This window comes from Oncorhynchus keta, chromosome 8 (assembly GCF_023373465.1).
Source record: "Oncorhynchus keta strain PuntledgeMale-10-30-2019 chromosome 8, Oket_V2, whole genome shotgun sequence".
In the NCBI taxonomy this organism is placed as follows: domain Eukaryota; kingdom Metazoa; phylum Chordata; class Actinopteri; order Salmoniformes; family Salmonidae; genus Oncorhynchus; species Oncorhynchus keta.
In genome coordinates, this window is record NC_068428.1 from 49561318 (window position 1) to 49575865 (window position 14548).

Here is a 14548-nt window from a genome sequence, read left to right on the forward strand (position 1 = left end):
TCAAGAAGTGAGTTACAAGATGTGGACCTTTGGTTTGTAGAAAATGCTGCCATAACCCCTACCACTCTGATTGTTTCACTAACAGTGATGTAAATGCTGTCATAACCCCTACCTCTCTGATTGTTTCACTAACAGTGATGTAAATGCTGTCATAACCCCTACCTCTCTGATTGTTTCACTAACAGTGATGTAAATGCTGTCATAACCCCTACCTCTCTGATTGTTTCACTAACAGTGATGTAAATGCTGTCATAACCCCTACCTCTCTGATTGTTTCACTAACAGTGATGTAAATGCTGTCATAACCCCTACCACTCTGATTGTTTCAGTAACAGTGATGTAAATGCTGTCTGTTGGGTAAATCAAGAAAATTACGCCATATGTTTAGTCGATGTCTCTAAGGATCCGTTTTTGAAGTGAATTTAATGCCTTTTCTTCACAGTAAAATGAAGTTTTAAATGTTGGTGTACAGGCCCCTTTAAAATGCAGTGGTTTATACCCCATGATTATTACACAATTATTACTTACCCTCAAATTATTTTGACAGAATATGCTAATTAATAAGATATACATAGATATTTTACTATTATTATTTTATTTTCTTCCCCCTAATAGTTTATTATTGTGGTCAAATTGACCCCAGTTGGTAAATAATGTGTGTTACAATATGTTGGTAGGTCGAGGGTTAAAGCGATGCCAATTTGTTTCCAACGTGGTCCCCGATGGAGTACATTTACATTTACATTTAAGTCATTTAGCATCTTATCCAGAGCGACTTACACACGAGACAGACAACACTAAAGGATATACACATAAGTAATATCAACCTCTTCCTCTTCGTCGGAGAAGAAGTAAGCTACGCCGACCCTGAGCTCCTCTTTCTCCACTCCGGACGGATCGCCGGTTGGCAGCTCGCTGTAGCTGAGATGAGTGATACGGTCCAAGTGGTTGCCCATCAATGACGAGGCCCCGACAGAGGAGAGGCATGGGATACGGTGTCTGGGGTAGGGAGGGAAGGAAAGACAGGGAGGGTGGAAGGAGAGAGAGGGGCGAGAAGGGGACAGATATGTTACTGTGGGGAAAGAACAGACAAAAACCCAACAGGCTCCAGTACACAACTCCGGTCGGCTTTCAGCTACACAGAATCACAGCAGTATCCAGTACATTCATGTAACAATCAACAGCCACATAGATGATCATAAGTGATCAACACACTCGAGTTACTGAGCCCAGTTCCCGTGAAAGACGCGAAAACAATCAATGATTTAGTCCGTGGCTCTCATCACATGCCTTTAGCTAATCATACCCTCTGGTGGACTGAATGATAAAATAGCAGCGCTATGGATAGAGAGAGAGAAAGAGAGACAGAGAGACAGAGAGAGAGGGAGGTGAAATCTCCAGTCTTCCACGGAGAAGAGAAGTGCGCGCCGACTGAATGCTTTAGATGTATTATTATCCTTGATCAGTTTGTATGCACCGTGGGGGGAAAACAAATCAAGGCTAATTTAGAGGCCATAATGCACCAGGGAAAAACACCGGAGTAATAGAAGCAGTTACCCAGGGAACGGTTATATATCCTGTTGTTCCATCAGTGCCGCGGGCTCCACGGTCTTCTCTACTCCCTCCCTGTCCCTCTCTTCTATTTCTCCGTTCGTTCTCTCTCTCTCTCTTCTTCCCCTCTGTACTCCCGCAGCCCTGTGTGCTTTACTGGTGTTTTCTCAACCTCGCGTCTTTAAGTAACTCGGAGAGCTCCGCCTTCAGCCGCAACATCTGCCCTTTGACGCAGCCCATTGGTCTAGGGGCATTTTCCTGTCCCTGCTCGGCCAATCAGAAAGGCCAATCCTCACGTCATTCAAGCCAGCCTCCAATAGCGTGGGCGCAGAGCAACGCGTGGTGATTGGGATTCGTTAAGGGCTCTACACACTTCAGGTAAACTACCCATACACAGCAACGTTGCTTTCACCCTTGGCTCTATATACTTGTTTTGCGGTCTTTACTGTGGCGTGGTTTTGTTGTCTGAGGAATGAAGAATACTAGACAGATCGAGGTGTGATTGTTGCTGTTGTCTGAGGAATGAAGAATACTAGACAGAGATGTGATTGTTGCTGTTGTCTGAGGAATGAAGAATACTAGACAGAGATGTGATTGTTGCTGTTGTCTGAGGAATGAAGAATACTAGACAGAGATGTGATTGTTGCTGTTGTCGGAGAAATTAAGAATACTAGACAGATAGAGGTGTGATTGTTGCTGTCGTTGTTATAGGGAGGAGGAAGCCTGACAGAGAGGCTAAGAAACATGCTGCTACTATTATATTATTATATTACCTCACTAACATGCTGCTACTATATTATATTACCTCACTAACATGCTGCTACTATATTATATTACCTCACATTTACATTTAAGTCATTTAGCAGACGCTCTTATCCAGAGCGACTTACAAATTGGTGCATTCACCTTATGACATCCAGTAGAACAGCCACTTTACAATAGTGCATCTAAATCTTTTTAGGGGGGGTGAGAAGGATTACTTACCCTATCCTAGGTATTCCTTGAAGAGGTGGGGTTTCAGGTGTCTCCGGAAGGTGGTGATTGACTCCGCTGTCCTGGCGTCGTGAGGGAGTTTGTTCCACCATATATTACCTCACTAACATACTGCTACTATATTATATTACCTCACTAACATGCTGCTACTATATTATATTACCTCACTAACATGCTGCTACTATATTATATTACCTCACTAACATGCTGCTACTATATTATATTACCTCACTGACATGCTGCTACTATATTATATTACCTCACTGACATGCTGCTACTATATTATATTACCTCACTGACATGCTGCTACTATATTATATTACCTCTATATTATATTACCTCACTAACATGCTGCTACTATATTATATTACCTCACTAACATGCTGCTACTATATTATATTACCTCACTAACATGCTACTACTATATTATATTACCTCACTGACATGCTACTACTATATTATATTACCTCACTAACATGCTGCTACTATATTATATTACCTCACTAACATGCTGCTACTATATTATATTACCTCACTAACATACTGCTACTATATTATATTACCTCACTAACATGCTGCTACTATATTATATTACCTCACTGACATGCTGCTACTATATTATATTACCTCACTAACATGCTGCTACTATATTATATTACCTCACTAACATGCTGCTACTATATTATATTACCTCACTGACATGCTGCTACTATATTATATTACCTCACTGACATGCTGCTACTATATTATATTACCTCTATATTATATTACCTCACTAACATGCTACTACTATATTATATTACCTCACTAACATGCTGCTACTATATTATATTACCTCACTAACATGCTGCTACTATATTATATTACCTCACTGACATGCTGCTACTATATTATATTACCTCTATATTATATTACCTCACTAACATGCTGCAACTATATTATATTACCTCACTGACATGCTGCTACTATATTATATTACCTCACGAACATGCTACTACTATATTATATTACCTCACTGACATGCTGCTACTATATTATATTACCTCACTAGCATGCTGCTACTATATTATATTACCTCACTGACATGCTGCTACTATATTATATTACCTCACTGACATGCTGCTACTATATTATATTACCTCACTGACATGCTGCTACTATATTATATTACCTCACTGACATGCTGCTACTATATTATATTACCTCACTGACATGCTGCTACTATATTATATTACCTCTATATTATATTACCTCACTAACATGCTACTACTATATTATATTACCTCACTAACATGCTGCTACTATATTATATTACCTCACTAACATGCTGCTACTATATTATATTACCTCACTGACATGCTGCTACTATATTATATTACCTCTATATTATATTACCTCACTAACATGCTGCAACTATATTATATTACCTCACTGACATGCTGCTACTATATTATATTACCTCACGAACATGCTACTACTATATTATATTACCTCACTGACATGCTGCTACTATATTATATTACCTCACTAGCATGCTGCTACTATATTATATTACCTCACTAACATGCTGCTACTATATTATATTACCTCACTGACATGCTGCTACTATATTATATTACCTCACGAACATGCTGCTACTATATTATATTACCTCACTAACATGCTACTACTATATTATATTACCTCTATATTATATTACCTCACTAACATGCTACTACTATATTATATTATCTCACTAACATGCTGCTACTATATTATATTATCTCACTAACATGCTGCTACTATATTATATTACCTCACTAACATGCTGCTACTATATTATATTACCTCACTAACATGCTGCTACTATATTATATTACCTCACTAACATGCTACTACTATATTATATTACCTCTATATTATATTACCTCACTAACATGCTACTACTATATTATATTACCTCTATATTATATTACCTCACTGACATGCTGCTACTATATTATATTACCTCTATATTATATTACCTCACTAACATGCTGCTACTATATTATATTACCTCACTAACATGCTGCTACTATATTATATTATCTCACTAACATGCTGCTACTATATTATATTACCTCACTGACATGCTGCTACTATATTATATTACCTCTATATTATATTACCTCACTAACATGCTGCAACTATATTATATTACCTCACTAACATGCTGCTACTATAGTATATTACCTCTATATTATATTACCTCACTAAAATGCTGCTACTATATTATATTACCTCTATATTATATTACCTCACTAACATGCTGCTACTATATTATATTACCTCACTAACATGCTGCTACTATATTATATTACCTCTATATTATATTACCTCACTAACATGCTGCTACTATATTATATTACCTCTATATTATATTACCTCACTAACATGCTGCTACTATATTATATTACCTCACTAACATGCTGCTACTATATTATATTACCTCTATATTATATTACCTCACTAACATGCTGCTACTATATTATATTACCTCACTAACATGCTGCTACTATATTATATTACCTCACTAACATGCTGCTACTGTCACACCCTGATCTGTTTCACCTGTCTTTTTGATTGACTCCACCTCCCTCCAGGTGTCTCCCATCTTCCTCATTATCCCCAGTGTATTTATACCTGTGTTCTCTGTTTGTCTGTTGGCAGTTCGTCTTGTCTTGTCAGGTCTTACCAGCATGTTTTCCCATCTCCCTGCCTGCTCAAGTTCTGTTCCCTTGTTTACCTGGTTCTGACCATTCTGCCTGGCCTGACCCTGAGCCTGCCTGCCGTTCTGTACCTGCCTGACTCTGACCCTGAGCCTGCCTGCCATTCTCTACCTGCCTGGCCTGACCCTGAGCCTGCCTGCCGTTCTGTACCTGCCTGACTCTGACCCTGAGCCTGCCTGCCGTTCTGTACCTGCCTGACTCTGACCCTGAGCCTGCCTGCCGTTCTCTACCTGCCTGACTCTGACCCTGAGCCTGCCTGCCATTCTCTACCTGCCTGGCCTGACCCTGAGCCTGCCTGCCATTCTCTACCTGCCTGACTCTGACCCTGAGCCTGCCTGCCGTTCTGTACCTGCCTGACTCTGACCCTGAGCCTGCCTGCCGTTCTGTACCTGCCTGACTCTGACCCATTTACGAACCTCTACAATATTATATTACCTTGCTAACGTGCTGCTACAATAGGCTACAATCATACACCAATGGACTTACTGTACTAAATATGACCTGCTACATTACCATTTAAAACAATACATTACAATACAATACTAAACAACACTGTACAATATAAAATAATACAATAAAAAACTATATATTACAATGAAAAACAAAAAAGGATACATTACAATACAATACAATACAACACAATACATAACAATACATTGCAATACATTACATTACAATACAATACAGTACAATACAATACATTACAATACAATACATTACAATACAATACAGTACAATACAATACATTACAATACAATACATTGCAATACAATACAATACAACACAATACATAACAATACATTGCAATACATTACATTACAATACAATACAGTACAATACAATACATTACAATACATTACATTACAATACAATACAGTACAATACAATACATTACAATACAATACATTGCAATACAATACAATACAACACAATACATAACAATACATTGCAATACATTACATTACAATACAATACAGTACAATACAATACATTACATTGCAATACATTACAATACAATACATTACAATACATTACAATACATTACAATACAATACATAACAATACAATACATTACATAACAATACAATACATTACAATACAATACATTACAATACATTACAATACAATACATTACAATACAATACATTACAATACATTACAATACAATACATTACAATACAATACATTACAATACAATACATTACAATACATTACAATACAATACAATACATTGCAATACAATACATTGCAATACATTACATTACATTACAATACATTACATTACAATACAATACAATACAATACATTACAATACAATACATTACAATACAATACAATTACAATACAATACAATACATTACAATACAATACATTACAATACATTACAATACAATACAATACATTACAATACAATACATTACAATACAATACATTACAATACAATACATTACAATACAATACAATACAATACATTACAATACATTGCAATACAATACAATACAATACATTACAATACAATACATTACAATACAATACATTACAATACAATACAATACAATACATTACAATACAATACATTACAATACAATACATTACAATACATTGCAATACAATACATTACAATACATTACAATACAATACATTACAATACATTACAATACATTACAATACATTACATTACAATACATTACATTGCAATACAATACAATACAATACATTGCAATACAATACAATACAATACATTACATTACAATACATTACAATACAATACATTACATTACATTACAATAAATTACAATACATTGCAATACATTACATTACAATACATTGCAATACATTACAATACAATACATTGTAATACAATACAATACAATACATTACAATACAATACAATACAATACATTACAATACATTACAATACATTACATTGCAATACATTACATTACAATAAATTACAATACATTGCAATACATTACATTACAATACATTGCAATACATTACAATACAATACATTGTAATACAATACAATACAATACATTACAATACAATACATTACAATACAATACAATACATTGCAATACATTACATTGCAATACATTACAATACATTACATTGCAATACATTACATTACAATAAATTACAATACATTGCAATACATTACATTACAATACATTGCAATACATTACAATACAATACATTGTAATACAATACAATACAATACAATACATTACAATACAATACATTACAATACAATACAATACATTGCAATACATTACATTGCAATACATTACAATACAATACATTGCAATACAATACAATACATTGCAATACATTACATTGCAATACAATACAATACATTACATTACAATACAATACATTGCAATACATTACAATACAATACATTGTAATACAATACAATACAATACATTACAATACATTACAATACATTACATTGCAATACAATACATTACATTACAATACATTACAATACAATACAATACATTACAATACAATACAATACATTACAATACAATACATTGCAATACATTACAATACAATACAACACATTACAATACAATACATTACAATACAATACATTACAATACAAGACAATACAATACAATACAATACATTGCAATACAATACAATACAATACATTGCAATACAATACATTACAATACAATACATTACAATACATTACAATACATTACAATACAATACATTACAATACAATACATTACAATACATTGCAATACATTACATTACAATACATTACAATACAATACATTACAATACATTACAATACCTTACAATACATTACATTGCAATACATTACATTGCAATACAATACAATACAATACATGGCAATACAATACAATACAATACATTACATTACAATACATTACAATACAATACATTACATTACATTACAATAAATTACAATACATTGCAATACATCACATTACAATACATTGCAATACATTACAATACAATACATTGTAATACAATACAATACAATACAATACATTACAATACAATACAATACAATACATTACAATACATTACAATACATTACATTGCAATACATTACATTACAATAAATTACAATACATTGCAATACATTACATTACAATACATTGCAATACATTACAATACAATACATTGTAATACAATACAATACAATACATTACAATACAATACATTACAATACAATACAATACATTGCAATACATTACATTGCAATACATTACAATACATTACATTGCAATACATTACATTACAATAAATTACAATACATTGCAATACATTACATTACAATACATTGCAATACATTACAATACAATACATTGTCAAATCAAATCAAATCAAATCAAATTTATTTATATAGCCCTTCGTACATCAGCTGATATCTCAAAGTGCTGTACAGAAACCCAGCCTAAAACCCCAAACAGCAAACAATGCAGGTGTAAAAGCACGGTGGCTAGGAAAACTCCTAGAAAGGCCAAACCTAGGAAGAAACCTAGAGAGGAACCGGGCTATTGGGGTGGCCAGTCCTCTTCTGGCTGTGCGGGTAGAGATTATAACAGAACATGACCAAGATGTTCAAATGTTCATAAATGACCAGCATGGTCGAATAATAATAAGGCAGAACAGTTGAAACTGAGCAGCAGCACAGTCAGGTGGACTGGGGACAGCAAGGAGCCTTCATGTCAGGTAGTCCTGGGGCACGTAATATGTAATACAATACAATACAATACAATACATTACAATACAATACATTACAATACAATACAATACATTGCAATACATTACATTGCAATACATTACAATACAATACATTGCAATACAATACAATACATTGCAATACATTACATTGCAATACAATACAATACATTACATTACAATACATTGCAATACATTACAATACAATACATTGTAATACAATACAATACATTACAATACATTACAATACATTACATTGCAATACAATACATTACATTGCAATACATTACAATACATTACATTGCAATACATTACAATACATTACATTACATTACATTACAATACATTACAATACAATACATTACAATACATTACATTACATTACAATACATTACAATACATTACAATACATTACAATACATTACATTACAATACAATACAATACATTACAATACATTACAATACATTACATTACATTACAATACATTACAATACATTACACTACATTACAATACATTACAATACAATACAATACAATACAATACAATACAATACATACAATACATTACATTGCAATACATTACAATACATTACAATACATTACATTACATTACAATACATTACATTACAATACATAACAATACATTACAATACAATACATTACAATACAGTACAATACAATACAATACAATACAATACATTACAATACATTACATTACAATACATAACAATACATTACAATACAATACATTACAATACATTACAATACATAACAATACAATACAATACAATACAATACATTACATTACAATACAATACATTACAATACAATACAATACATTACAATACAATACATTGCAATACATTACAATACAATACAACACATTACAATACAATACATTACAATACAATACATTACAATACAATACATTACAATACAATACATTACAAATACAATACAATACATTACAATACATTGCAATACAATAACAATACATTGCAATACAATACATTACAATACAATACATTACAATACAATACATTACAATACATTAATACATTACAATACAATACATTACAATACAATACATTACAATACATTGCAATACATTACATTACAATACATTACAATACAATACATTACAATACATTACAATACATTACAATACATTACATTGCAATACATTACATTGCAATACAATACAATACAATACATTGCAATACAATACAATACAATACATTACATTACAATACATTACAATACAATACATTACATTACATTACAATAAATTACAATACATTGCAATACATTACATTACAATACATTGCAATACAATACAATACAATACATTGTAATACAATACAATACAATACAATACATTACAATACAATACAATACAATACATTACAATACATTACAATACATTACATTGCAATACATTACATTATAAATTACAATACATTGCAATACATTACATTACAATACATTGCAATACATTACAATACAATACATTGTAATACAATACAATACAATACAATACATTACAATACAATACATTACAATACAATACAATACATTGCAATACATTACATTGCAATACATTACAATACATTACATTGCAATACATTACATTACAATAAATTACAATACATTGCAATACATTACATTACAATACATTGCAATACATTACAATACAATACATTGTAATACAATACAATACAATACAATACATTACAATACAATACATTACAATACAATACAATACATTGCAATACATTACATTGCAATACATTACAATACAATACATTGCAATATTAATACAATACATTGCAATACATTACATTGCAATACAATACAATACATTACATTACATTACATTGCAATACATTACAATACAATACATTGTAATACAATACAATACAATACATTACAATACATTACAATACATTACATTGCAATACAATACATTACATTACAATACATTACAATACAATACAATACATTACAATACAATACAATACATTACAATACATTACATTGCAATACATTACAATAAATACAACACATTACAATACAATACATTACAATACAATACATTACAATACAATACATTACAATACAATACATTACAATACAATACAATACAATACATTACAATACATTACACATACAATACAATACAATACATTGCAATACAATACATTACAATACAATACATTACAATACATTACAATACATTACAATACATACATTACAATACAATACATTACAATACATTGCAATACATTACATTACAATACATTACAATACAATACATTACAATACATTACAATACCTTACAATACATTACATTGCAATACATTACATTGCAATACAATACAATACAATACATGGCAATACAATACAATACAATACATTACATTACAATACATTACAATACAATACATTACATTACATTACAATAAATTACAATACATTGCAATACATTACATTACAATACATTGCAATACATTACAATACAATACATTGTAATACAATACAATACAATACATTACAATACAATACATTACAATACAATACAATACATTGCAATACATTACATTGCAATACATTACAATACATTACATTGCAATACATTACATTACAATAAATGACAATACATTGCAATACATTACATTACAATACATTGCAATACATTACAATACAATACATTGTAATACAATACAATACAATACAATACATTACAATACAATACATTACAATACAATACAATACATTGCAATACATTACATTGCAATACATTACAATACATTACATTGCAATACATTACATTACAATAAATTACAATACATTGCAATACATTACATTACAATACATTGCAATACATTACAATACAATACATTGTAATACAATACAATACAATACAATACATTACAATACAATACATTACAATACAATACAATACATTGTAAATACATTACATTGCAATACATTACAATACAATACATTGCAATACAATACAATACATTGCAATACATTACATTGCAATACAATACAATACATTACATTACAATACATTGCAATACATTACAATACAATACATTGTAATACAATACAATACAATACATTACAATACATTATAATACATTACATTGCAATACAATACATTACATTACAATACATTACAATACAATACAATACATTATAATACAATACAATACATTACATAATACAATACATTGCAATACATTACAATACAATACAACACATTACAATACAATACATTACAATACAATACATTACAATACAATACATTACAATACAATACAATACAATACATTACAATACATTGCAATAATAATACAATACAATACATTGCAATACAATACATTACAATACAATACATTACAATACATTACAATACATTACAATAATACATTACTAATACAATACATTACAATACATTGCAATACATTACATTACAATACATTACAATACAATACATTACAATACATTACAATAGGTCTAGATAATACATTACATTGCAATACATTACATTGCAATACAATACAATACAATACATGGCAATACAATACAATACAATACATTACATTACAATACATTACAATACAATACATTACATTACATTACAATACCATAATACATTGCAATACATTATATTACAATATATTGTAATACATTAATACAATACATTGTAATACAATACATTACAATACATTACAATACAATACATTACAATACAATACAATACATTGCATTACATTACATTGCAATACATTACAATACATTACATTGCAATACATTACATTACAATAAATGACAATACATTGCAATACATTACATTACAATACATTGCAATACATTACAATACAATACATTGTAATACAATACAATACAATACAATACATTACAATACAATACATTACAATACAATACAATACATTGCAATACATTACATTGCAATACATTACAATACAATACATTGCATTACAATACAATACATTGCAATACATTACATTGCAATACAATACAATACATTACATTACAATACATTGCAATACATTATAATACAATACATTGTAATACAATACAATACAATACATTACAATACATTACTAATACATTACATTGTAATACAATACATTACATTGCATATTACATTACAATACATTACATTGCAATACATTACAATACATTACATTGCATTACATTACAATACATTACAATACAATTACAATACATTACATTACAATACATAACAATACATTTAATACATTACAATACAATACATTAAATACATTACACATTACATTACAATACAATACAATACATTACAATACATTACAATACATTACATTACAATACAATACATTACAATACAATACATTACATAATACAATACATTACAATACATTACATTACAATACAATACAATACAATACAATACAATACAATACATTACATTGCAATACATTACAATACATTACAATACATTACATTACATTACAATACATTACATTACAATACATAACAATACATTACAATACAATACATTACAATACATTACAATACAGTACAATACAATACAATACAATACAATACAATACAATACATTACAATACATTGCAATACAATACATTGCAATACAATACATTACAATACAATACATTAAAATACATTACAATACATTGCAATACAATACATTGCAATACATTACAATACATTACATTACATTACAATACATAACAATACATTACAATACAATACATAACAATACATTACAATACAATACATTAAAATACATTACAATACATTGCAATACAATACATTGCAATACATTACAATACATTACATTACAATACATAACAATACATTACAATACAATACATTACAATACATTACAATACAGTACAATACAAAACAATACATTACAATACAATACATTACAATACATTGCAATACAATACATTGGAATACATTAAAATACAATACATTACAATACAATACAATACATTGGAATACATTAAAATACAATACATTACAATACAATACAATACATTGGAATACATTAAAATACAATACATTACAATACAATACAATACATTACAATACATTAAAATACATTACAATACATTACAATACAATACATTACAATACAATACAATACATTGGAATACATTAAAATACAATACATTACAATACAATACAATACATTGGAATACATTAAAATACAATACATTACAATACAATACATTACAATACATTACAATACATTACAATACATTATAATACATTACAATACAATACATTACAATACATTATAATACAATACTAATACAATATAATACATTACATTGCAATACATTACAATACATTACAATACATTACAATACAATACATTACAATACATTACAATACAATACAATACAATATAATACATTACATTATAATACATTATAATACAATACAATACAATACAATACAATACATTATATTACAATACATTACATTG

The 14548-nt window shown here is 29.2% G+C and overlaps 1 protein-coding gene across 1 annotated transcript in view; it reads right to left on the bottom strand.

Annotated features, from left to right (window-relative positions):
• LOC127931563 (protein LRATD1-like) overlaps positions 1 to 1712 on the bottom strand; it is a 46412-nt gene extending 44700 nt beyond the window's left edge. The window contains exons 1-2 of the mRNA XM_052524622.1: positions 1558 to 1712; positions 828 to 999 (exon numbers count right to left, since the gene is read on the bottom strand). Coding sequence (XP_052380582.1) covers positions 828 to 956 — 129 coding nt within the window. The 5' untranslated portion in view covers positions 957 to 999; positions 1558 to 1712. The remainder of the gene's footprint in view (positions 1 to 827; positions 1000 to 1557) is intronic.
• Between the last annotated feature and the right edge of the window lie 12836 nt (positions 1713 to 14548).